General features: G+C 35.5%; 1 protein-coding gene across 1 annotated transcript; it reads right to left on the bottom strand.

Annotated features, from left to right (window-relative positions):
* Positions 1-1,022: 1,022 nt before the first annotated feature.
* On the bottom strand, positions 1,023-4,202 carry LOC110722664 (high mobility group B protein 13-like). The gene is made up of 9 exons (XM_021901938.1): positions 3,548-4,202; positions 2,974-3,093; positions 2,584-2,855; positions 2,372-2,477; positions 2,138-2,203; positions 1,884-2,054; positions 1,690-1,781; positions 1,498-1,582; positions 1,023-1,389 (listed from the first exon to the last, which is right to left on the bottom strand). Exons 1-9 carry the CDS (start codon positions 4,004-4,006, stop codon positions 1,222-1,224), a joined length of 1,539 nt encoding a protein of 512 aa, XP_021757630.1. The 5' UTR covers positions 4,007-4,202; the 3' UTR covers positions 1,023-1,221.
* Between the last annotated feature and the right edge of the window lie 6,404 nt (positions 4,203-10,606).

Genomic DNA, 10,606 nt, shown 5'->3' with positions numbered 1-10,606 from the left:
ATTAAAGTTCAATGATATGACATAGCAAATGGCAACCACGACATTGTCATAGTCTTAGATCTAGAAGAACATATTTAGCCCTTTGACAACATTTACACACAATTCATGGTCAAGGTCAACTAGTGAAACATTTTTGACAAAAGTTATTGAGTGAATTTAGATTTTTTTGACTGATTTTATTCGGTATACAATTAAAAGATATTAATACTCCGTACTTGTTTTTAAAAAATACTACTCGTAATACTTTTATTCAATTAAATAAGTATTTAAGCCGAGTAGATGTTGATACTCCCTCCGTTTTTTTTTATATGCATCACTTTGACAATTGCACTATTCACATACCATGGTTGATTTAATTTTTTCACCTCTAAAAACTGAATAAATGTTACTATATTATAATGTCTAGTTTTATAATATAATTTTGTTACAATTTTTTACTAATACACAATTAAAGATGTTTATGGTTAAAGGAGCATCTCGACAAATGTACCGGTCAAACAATCTCATACTTGTATCTATAGTGGTATGTGAAAAAAAAATAAAAAATAAAAAAATTATTAAGTTACATGATGATAGATAAACTTGTCATGATTGAGATTAATAACAATTTTACGATAAACCTCGAGTAAATCTGTGTGTTAATTGTCCGTTCAACTCATTCCACACACGATAAAATTTAGCACACATAATATCCATAAGATGGAATGCCGTCTAATTAATATCCACTACATGATTATCACGCGTGGGGGGCAAAACTTCCTTTGTGTCTCCATTTCTCAACAAGACCATGTTCACACGAATGTGTATTGCCTACTCCTTTGACTCAATTTTTTCTATACTTTTCAACTCCTTAAACAATAATTAAGTAGTGCCTTTTTAAAAAACTTTTCTATAAGTTTAATCTAGACAAACTTATTTCAAAAAAGAGTTTGTCTTGTTCTTGTTCTCGTCTGTTGCTGTTCCTGTAAAAATAAACTAAGTACAATGAATTAAATAAACATGAAATTTATGCAAGAGAGTAGTTGATGGTAGGTTAGAAACCAAATTTATCAAATCACTAATTCTAGTTTAAACAACCCACTGAAATAGCCACCAGTTGAACAAAAGGTTACTCTCTAATGTGACTAAACTACACAAAGGTCAACCTGAGCTCATTATGCAAGATGTTCAACTATACAACTTGAACATCAACGCAAATTAAACTAGGATGTTTTAAAACTCTCATTTGCTGCCTTTCTTGGCTTTGGCTTTGGGTTCGGCTTCGGCTTTGGCTTCGATTCCGGTTTTGGCTTCGAGCTGTTTGTTGTATTCCTCCAGCTCTTTCTTGTATGTTACCATGCTCTCAGCTGCCTTCTCATTCCATATCTTTTTCTCTTCTTCACTTAGTTCCTGTAATCAACACATTAAATTAGCAATTTGCTATGTTCCAATCTTAAAAGTATGCAATTTTCATGTACAATACATATGTTGTAAGAAGAGAGCATGTGAAAAATTTACCTTCCATTTCAAAGAAATAAGTCCATTGATGGTGGAGAAATTGGTTTCAGACCGCTCCTTCGTCAGATTTTTCCTTTCTTCCATACTGCATTTCAATGACAAACCAGTTTAATACGGAGTAATATTTAACATCTAATCTCAAAGCAAGTTTTCTTCTCTTAATCTTCAACAACAGCTCGAAAAATGATTCACCTGAACAGAAAGAATGAAGATGGAGGCCTTTTCGGCTTGTTTGGATCAGTGACTTTCACTTCCTTGTTCTTCTTCTTGTCCTCCTTGGTTTTCTGCAATCATTAATCGGAGTTAAAACAACCCTCAAAACCATAATACTCATATATATAAGCAAACAAAAGATACATTTTAAGAATGAATGAACCGTAATCAACCTTGATGATGTTCTCAGCCTTTTCTTTCTTCTTAAGCAGCTGTAAAGCCTCAACTTTCTGAATTTTCATGAATTCATCCTCCTCTTTTTTCAAGCTTGCAGCTTCTTCTTCTTTCTTCTGTTTGTACACCTCCATCTCTTGTTGGTACCTTTCCTTGTTTAAATTTGCAGTCTGAAAAAAATGATGTTAACAATAGAACTAAAATGAATAACAGAAAATGATAAGACAGATTATGACTGTTTTGTGATGTTGACCTTTTGGTAAGGTGTTTTTTGCTCTTCTGACATGCTTTTCCATTCTTCACCAATGATCTTTGATGCCTATCAAAGTATCAATCACATACAACACAATTTAGTTACACTTCTAATTTTCTAAATATAGTTAACATGTTACAAGTTCAAATTACATTTATTACAATATCCACATGAAAATTGAATTCAGGTAGATAGAAGTATATTACAGCTTTTGAACCATAATTATTCAATTACCTCAAGCACATTATGGCCCTTTTCAAGCAAATCAGCTCGCCTCTCGTTCGAGTACAAGAAGAAAGCACTCATTGGTTGTTTTGGCTTCAAAGGGTCCTTCTCCTTCCTGAGAATTTTAAGAAAAAAAACATTAGTTAGCCAACTTTCATTCAATTAATCCAAGAGCAAGCAAAGAGTATTACAGGCAAAAGAAAAAAAAATGAAGTCAATACTTTGATTTTTTGGTATCCTTGTTTGCTTCTTGCTTAAATTCAAGGTACTGATTAAGCAGCTCCATTGCAGTCTTCTGCTTCTGCTCTTCCTCTAACAATTTCATTGCTTCAATTTCGCGCTTCTCTTTGCTGACGATCTGCAAATAAGCTTCTTTGTCAGCTTGATACTTCTCCTCATATGGTTTCTTCTCTTCAGGAGTAAGGGTCTTCCACTTAGCACCCAGTATGTTTGAGACTTCCTTGAAATCTGCATCAGGGTTCTCTTTCTTGATCTAAAACACAAAACAAAAACCCAATTTAGGTGGTATAACCTATATATGATCAACCTTATAATATACGGTGGGACTATAATAATATGATTATGGTCCAAAATGGAGTAAATAAATTTACCTCATTCCACTGATCTTTGCACCACAAGGCATATGCTGCAGCTGGCCTTTTCCTTTCTGGGCATTCCTTCTTTTTCTTATCTTTCTTCTCTAATTCTTGGTCTTTCATGATGGGCAGAGTCTGGTCATAAATCACAATTGATGAATTTTATTAAAATCAGAAAATTTCTAAATTCAAAACCCTAAATTGAAACAAATTCATTGAACACATATCATTTCAGAAACCCCCAAATCAAAACCCTAAATTGAAACCCAGACTTATTATTGCAAGAACAAACATAATCCAATGGTTCACAATCATCACATTAATCAAAATCAGAAGCCCCAAATTCAAAATCCTAGATTGAAACCCATATCACTTGCAAGAGCAAATACATTTCAACTCATCACATTCATCAAAATCAGAAAACCCCCAACTTAAAAACCCTTAATTGAAACCCAATCAAACCCCCAAATTCAAAACCCTAAATTAAAACCCAATCAAATTATTAACAGCAAAAACCCAGAATTCTCAAATTTTAGTCAAAAATGTGACTAACATTAACTGAAAGTTAAAGGTTATTAAGAAAACAAACCATGGTAGGCTTAAACTCCTTCATCTTCTGCAACTTTTTGAGCTCCAATTGAAGCTTCTGCTGCTCTTCCTCTTTCTTCTTCAGAATCTCATCTTTCTCCTTCAACATCTCCTCAGTTTTATCCTTCTCAATCTTCATTTTCTCCAACATTTCTTGCATCTCTTGCAAATCCTTCTCAAAATCATTGGTCTCTTCACTTTTCTTCGCCTTCCCTTTCGACTTCGCCTTCGATTTCTTCTTCTCAGACCGAGGATGAGAGAGAGTTTCATTGTTTTCCTTGGTCAAATCAGATTCCGGCACCAATGCCGGCAAATCCACCGAATCAGATGATTTTCCAGCCAAAATGTTAGCCTCATTTGTTGATGGGTTCTTCTCCTTTAGGGCTTTTCTGCTTCTTCCCTTCTTCGTCGGAACTGGGTCGGAAGCCATTGGAAGATTGGATGTTGCAGTGGCAGCCATTGATGATTAAAGGAAATTGAGTTTAAGAGGATTTTGATTTTAGGGTTTCTGGTAAATTTGAAATTGGGTGTGAGAAAATGGTGGGGTTTATAAGGAAGATGAAGGGGTAACGGTCATGTTTTTGGTTTTCAAATTCAAATTCAAATTCATATCAAAGTGGAATAGTGGCCGTTGGTGAAAATCAGGGCTGATTTTCGTTTCCATAAAAAGTTGATGAAGAGCCTCAGCCCAATTATGATATTATTGCCCCAATTTGTTTCCAATATTGGAAGATTCCAAAGATAATAAAATGAACTTGAATTGTATTTTCAAATACTAATTTTTATTGGATTTAACTTAAGGTGTCCATTACTATAATATCCTGATGTAAAATTATATCCTCTTAGCTCTCACCTAGGTTGCATAAAGCCCCGTTCTTTAGAGTTGCTCTGCTCAAATCTAGTCTGTTCTGCTCTGCTTAAAAGAAATCTGCTCTGCTCTATTTTCAAATAATAATTAATATTGAATAATAATAATTGATATTGTATTGATGATAATAATTTATTATTTTGAATAATTATTAATATTAAAAATAATTCTAATAATTATTAATATTAATAATAATTAATTATTAATGTTAATAATAATTAATATTTATTAATATTAACAATAATTAATATCTATTAATATTAATAATAATAATTAATATTTATTAATCATAATAATAATTATCAATAATAATATTTAATAATTCAAACTATTAAGAATTAATATTTAATAATATTATTAATTAATAATTTCTAATAATTATAAAAATTCTTTCAAAAAAATAAATAATAATACTAACAATTAATAAAAAAAAAAATTTATAAACATTTTATATTAGAATCACAATGTGTAGAAACATTTTATGTAGGTATTGATTGTTATTTCATTGAGTTGAGTTATTTTTCAAATCTTTCCATACAATTTAAGAATTAAAAAAAAACGAGATTGTTTTCAAGTAGTACTTTGTATATCATTATTATTTTTGGGGTTAAAAATATATGATTAAGACAAATTTATAAATAAAATCATTATTACTCATTAAATCATTTTATTTTAAAATTTTTGTGAAATAAATATAATTAAAGTGTTGTGTTTTATCTTTCTACTATTAACACATGTTAAATATATATGGTACACATATATTTATGTTTTCACCCATCTTAGGGTAGGTTTCCACGTTCTTTTTTCGGCACTATCCGGCGATCAGGTCAGTGCGTTCTGGTCAGGAGTGGGTTCTCGGTTTTTTGATGCAGTTTCCTCGTCATTTAGGTGCGATTACATCGTCATTTTGGAGCAGTTTCGGGTTGGTTTGGTGTAATTTTGGGCTGTTTTGGTGCAGTTCTGAAACCTTTTTCCGGCATCATCTCCGGCTTAAGGTCTGATCAGGTGTGCGGTTTTCAGTCAGGGGTGTTTCAGGCGGCTTTTGGGCGGATTTTAGGTGGCTTTTGTGGGAGGTTTCTTGACCGATTTTCTGGTAAATTTGCAGGCTATTTTTCTCGGGTTTTTAGGTTGTTTCTGGCGTCTTTAGGGTAAGATTTTCTGGTAGTTTTTGGGCTGTTTTGGTCAGTTTTCAGCCTGCGTTTTTGGGTGGCTTTAAGGTGCAATTCTACTGTGTTTTCAAGCGTGGTTTTGCTCTGTTTTTGGGTGCGTTTTGGGTGCGGGTTCAGGCTGTTATTGGGTCGTTTTGCGGGCTGTTTTTCTCTCGAATATTGTTGTTATTTTTAGTCAGTTGGTGCAGTTTTCAGGCGGTTGGTTTGGTGCAGTTTTGGGTGTAGCTTGGGTGTGTTTTTGGTGATGTTTTAGTGTGGATTTGGTGCTGTTTTTTTGTGTAGTGTTGGTGTGATCTTCTTGTGGCAAGTTGAGGTGGGTGTTATGCCTCCTATTGTCCCATTCCATTGCCCATTTATGGGTCTTAATGGGTGTCAAGATGGTCGGGGTAATGGGCTCTCTAAAGCTTATTTGCTTACTCATCTTCATGATCGTCATTGGTGTGCAAATGCTCGTGATTTGACTCGGCACTCTCTTTCTTCTAATTTGGCTATCTACTTGGAGGCGGAGTCAACCTTTCGTCGTATGGGCATTTGGCTTTGGGGGGAGTGTTTCAAGACACATACTCTTCGTATGAAGTGTCGGCATGGTCATGCTCCTGATGATTTTGTGGCCCCTCCTGATTTTGGGGATGGTGTTGTTCGGTTTGTTCTTTATGGTTTTCCTAAACTGCAGGGTCCTACTTCTGAGGTATATGATCCTGTTCCAAGGGTGCTTAGTGAGCCTCATTTTGCTTTTGATGTTGCTCTTCTTGATAGTTTTTTATCTAAGCGGTTTCGTTCGATGAAATCTATCCCTCCTAAGTGTCGCTTGGGTTTTTCTCGGGTTCTCAAAGGGGCCCTTGATAAGGTGATTGGCAAGCCTGATGACATCTCTTATTGGGTTCAATTGCTTGTGTTGCCTCTCTGTGTCCTTAAAACCTTTTCTCCGAGGAGTAGTCGAGAGTGTTCTTCGGATGTCAGGCGACAGCGGCAGGAAGAGAGTATTACCGCTGCTATTCGTTCTTGGTGTGAGCCTGGTGAATCTGTGCAGTGCAGCTTATGCAAGACACGTTAGCTGATGTGTCTCCACCTTTGTTGGATGTTGATGAGGAACATGATTTGTCCGAGCGTAATATTAAGTAGTGTAAGAGAAAGATTTTTGACGGACATTACACTGCCGCGGGCCCGCGGTTAGGGTTCTTTCGTCTTCTGGTCTTTCCCCTTACAATGATGCTACTCTTGCAGATTTGCAAGCTAAGAAGCCTTCCTTTCCGACTCCTATCTTACCGGATATTCCCGTTGGTCAGCACCTTATTGCTACTCCTGCTGTTGTTTTGGATCAGATAAGGGGTTTTCTACGAGGTACGTCATGCGGTAGAGACGGCTTGCTTGCTCAACACGTTATGGATTGTTTGGTGCTGCAGTTGCTGTTTCAGATGAGTTTGTGGACTTTATTACGCAGATGGTTAATATTTTTCTCGTTGGGAAATGTCCTGCTGAGTTAGGAGAATACATTGCTAGTGCTCCTCTTACGCCACTTGTTAAGCCCGTCGGTGGTATACGACCTATTGTTGTGGGTACCGTTTGGAGTCGTCTGGTTTCAAAGGTTGGGGATGCTTTAATTGGTCTGTGTCTGGTAAGCTATCTAGAAGGTCTTCAGTTTGGTGTTGGGGTGCCTGCGGGTGGTGAGGCTATTCTTCATGCTGTTAATCGTTTGGTTGAGGCGCGTGGTGGTGATGTTGGCCTCACCATGTTGCTGGTGGATTTCCAAAATGTCTTTAATTTGGTAGATCATTCGGCTTTGTTGCGTGAGATTCGTCTTTGTTGTCCAGCTCTCTCGCGATGGGTTGATTTCTGTTACTCTACTCCAGCTAGGTTGTTTTACGGGGATCATATCTTATGGTCATGTCAGGGAGTGCAACATGGTGATCCTCTAGGCCCTTTGCTTTTTGCATTGGTTCTTCGTCCGTTAGTGTGCCAAATCAGGGATTCTTTTGACTTATATTTGCAAGCTTGATATTTAGATGACAGGACTATTATTGGTGACACTTTAGTGATAGGAAAGCTAAGGTTTTGGAGTTGATTTTGGCGGAGGGACCTCGTCTCAGACTCCATGTCAACGTTCAAAAAACGGAAGTATTCTGGCCCTTGGAGGACCCTCAGCTCAGTTCAAATTAATTAATTAATTAATTAAACAAAGTCCTTTAGTCATTGGTTAGTTTATTTAGACTTATTTTACAAACACAAGTCAAACCAAACGGTTAGTTTAGTCACATATAAGCTATGCACGAGTAAGAATGCACAAGTAGTTCACATAGTCACAATATGATGCAATGAGTTTGCAACCTAACCATGGCTCTAGTTCTCTAAAGTTCAAGGATATGGGTTAAGTCAAAGAGGGTCCATGGTTATGAGTCCGGATGCATCGCGCGGAAGCCTAACCTTGAAGGGTTGGCGCGTATGGATGGGACCCCGCAAGTTAAAAAACTTGCTTCCACGGTTTGGTGGATTCACAAATTCGCATGTACCCGTCGTTGCCAGGAGCGTTCGATTGGTTAGATGAAGCGTGAACCCCTAGAGGGTTATGGCCATATGTAGAACACATATGGGTTTCAGAAAAGTGAGAAAAAACTCAATCAGGAAGTAGAATCGAGCCAACGGTACTAGAAATGGTCAAAACAAGAAGGCAGAGTTCTGGCTCAGTATTGGAAGAACTTGGCGCCAGACTACAGGAATTGTCGCCGCAAAAGAACCTCTGTCGCCAAATGACAAAACTATCGCCAGGCGACAGAAGCTCTTTACAGGTGACGGTCTCTGTTTTCTAGACGCTAGTTCCTACATGCCTTGGCAGGTATCTGTGTTCTTAGAATTTTCCAGATTTCGCAATATTATTTCGATTCTAGTTGTGAAAGATATTTCTCAAATTTCCTATGTGTAAAATCCTATGTTTTTGACTCATTTCGGATGGTCTATCCAATGAGGACCTTTTTATGCATATGACAATAATGTTAATCAAAATTACGCACATGAAATACTTAGAATTTTCGAGTCTCATCCGCTCATTCTAAATCATTGCCAAAATAAATTTCAGGAATTAAAATAGAAATCCTGCCCAGTAGAGTCGCCAAAAAACTGTAGGGAATATTTCAAGCACTATAACCCCAAGCTTGAACCCCACTGTGATCATACACTAAAGTATGGTGGCGTTCCAAAGGGAAGAAAGCTAGAGCAAAAGAGTCGCCAACAAGTTTTAGGAACTTGTAAACCAATCACGAGGTGAAGGTAACACCCCTTAAACGATCCAGGAGATCGTCAACTCCATAAGGTCTTGAACCAAATAAGGTTCGGGGATGAGGGTACGAATCTAATCTACAAAAGAAAGGACCCGCCCTATAAATAGGCCTCTACTTTGTTCTACTCGTATTCATGTGCGCTTTCTGACTAACATGCAAACATTATATTTAGCCCTAAACCTGTTTATCTGTGTTGGTTGAATATTAATGCACAAATAAAACTATTATTGGCGATCACTTGAATTAAAATCACATTAGCCTAAACCAAATTATTAATTATCTTATTAAGCGTGATTTCAAGTACAAATTTCCTTTAAACAAGCATAAAAGGCGTGATCAAGCAATAACAATAAATAAATCAAGCAACATAATAATAATCATAAATAACAATTATGATAACAATAATCATAATAACAATAAAAATCATGTTAATAATAAAGCTTAATAATAATAGCAAGATCCTAGGCATGATACTAACAAGATTAATAACAAATCCTAGCATGTCACTAAGCAATAAAGATCAAAATTTTAAACCTAACATGGTACTAACATGCTATTAGAAATAAATAAAGGCACCCTAAACATGATACTAGAAAGCATTGAAAACATCCTAACATGATACTAGGAATTAAAACAATAATAAACATGCTTTCTACATTGAAATAAAATAGGGAGTAAGCTAGTCTACTTACTTTGAAGCCTCGTACCTTTTTCTAATAACAAAATACACAAGTTAGTAAACTTCAATGAAAATAATAAAGAATTAAAGAATTAAGGAATTAAATTAGAATCAAATTAAATAAAGTTTAAACTAGATTTGGACCAAACCCTCAGAAAAGTATAAACCTTTCACGTCTAGGGCGAAGGAAACTTTGAACTTGGCTAGGTGTTTCAAGATCTTGTGTATGCGGAATTGTGTTTAATAAAAGGATAGTTTAGAAATAGAGAAAGAAAGAAAGCATATATTGCTCAAGAGAGAGAATAGAGAGAATCAAGTAATTCTTGATGAGAGTTGATCGTTGATGAGAATTGATTGTTGATGGAGGTCGAGGACCCTATTTATAAGGAAACAGTCCGGAAAATCATAGAATTTGATAAGAAATAAAACTACACGTTGTTGCCAAAAAACCGACCTTGTCACCAGAAATTCATCTTGTCGCGAGGCGACAAACCTGTCGTTTGGCGACAGAGACAGTTTTTGTGAATTTTGTTTTTATCATATATTTTGATCCAAAAGTCTAAATAAGTCATATAATATGTCGTTGGAAAGCTCTTGAAGTCTACTTTCTAATACAATTAGAATCAGATTAAAATATTTTGTAGATAAAAAGATATGGCCGAAATAGTAAAAGGGTGTCAGTTTTGGATAGAGTTTCGTATTCCTTTCATATCTTTTTCGTTATAGCTCGGAATTAATATTATAATATATCATTGGAAAGATAATTTCAAAATCTATCCAACCATATAAAATTTGGATAAAAAATATGAAGCACGAAAATAATATCTGATTGTCTTTGAACATCTTTAAATTCGAATAGAACTAGGACTTAAAAAAAGGAAAGTTTTATAAAAGGAAAGTTTTATTCAAATTCAAACTCTATGATCTTATCTTTTCAAAAAAGGATAATTAAGATATTTTAGAAACTTATAGAAGATTTTAATCAATCCTAATTAGTTTAGGAATAGGAATAAACCTTTGGACCCTCCACATGATCATTGGGTCGTAGGTAAAATCCGGTTTGGGCCCAGTT

The sequence above is a fragment of the Chenopodium quinoa genome, unplaced genomic scaffold, assembly GCF_001683475.1.
Source record: "Chenopodium quinoa cultivar QQ74 unplaced genomic scaffold, ASM168347v1, whole genome shotgun sequence".
Classification (NCBI taxonomy): domain Eukaryota; kingdom Viridiplantae; phylum Streptophyta; class Magnoliopsida; order Caryophyllales; family Amaranthaceae; genus Chenopodium; species Chenopodium quinoa.
This window is presented reverse-complemented; position numbering and strand designations above follow the sequence as displayed.

Coding starts and splice junctions, on each gene's coding strand:
- LOC110722664 (XM_021901938.1), bottom strand. CDS start 4,006: ATGGCTGCCACTGCAACATCCAATCTTCCAATGGCTTCCGACCCAGTT. Junction 2,478..2,583: donor AAGGATACCAAAAAATCAAA/GTATTGACTTCA, acceptor TAAAATTCTCAG/GAAGGAGAAGGACCCTTTGA. Junction 1,583..1,689: donor TCTTCATTCTTTCTGTTCAG/GTGAATCATTTT, acceptor ATTGAAATGCAG/TATGGAAGAAAGGAAAAATC.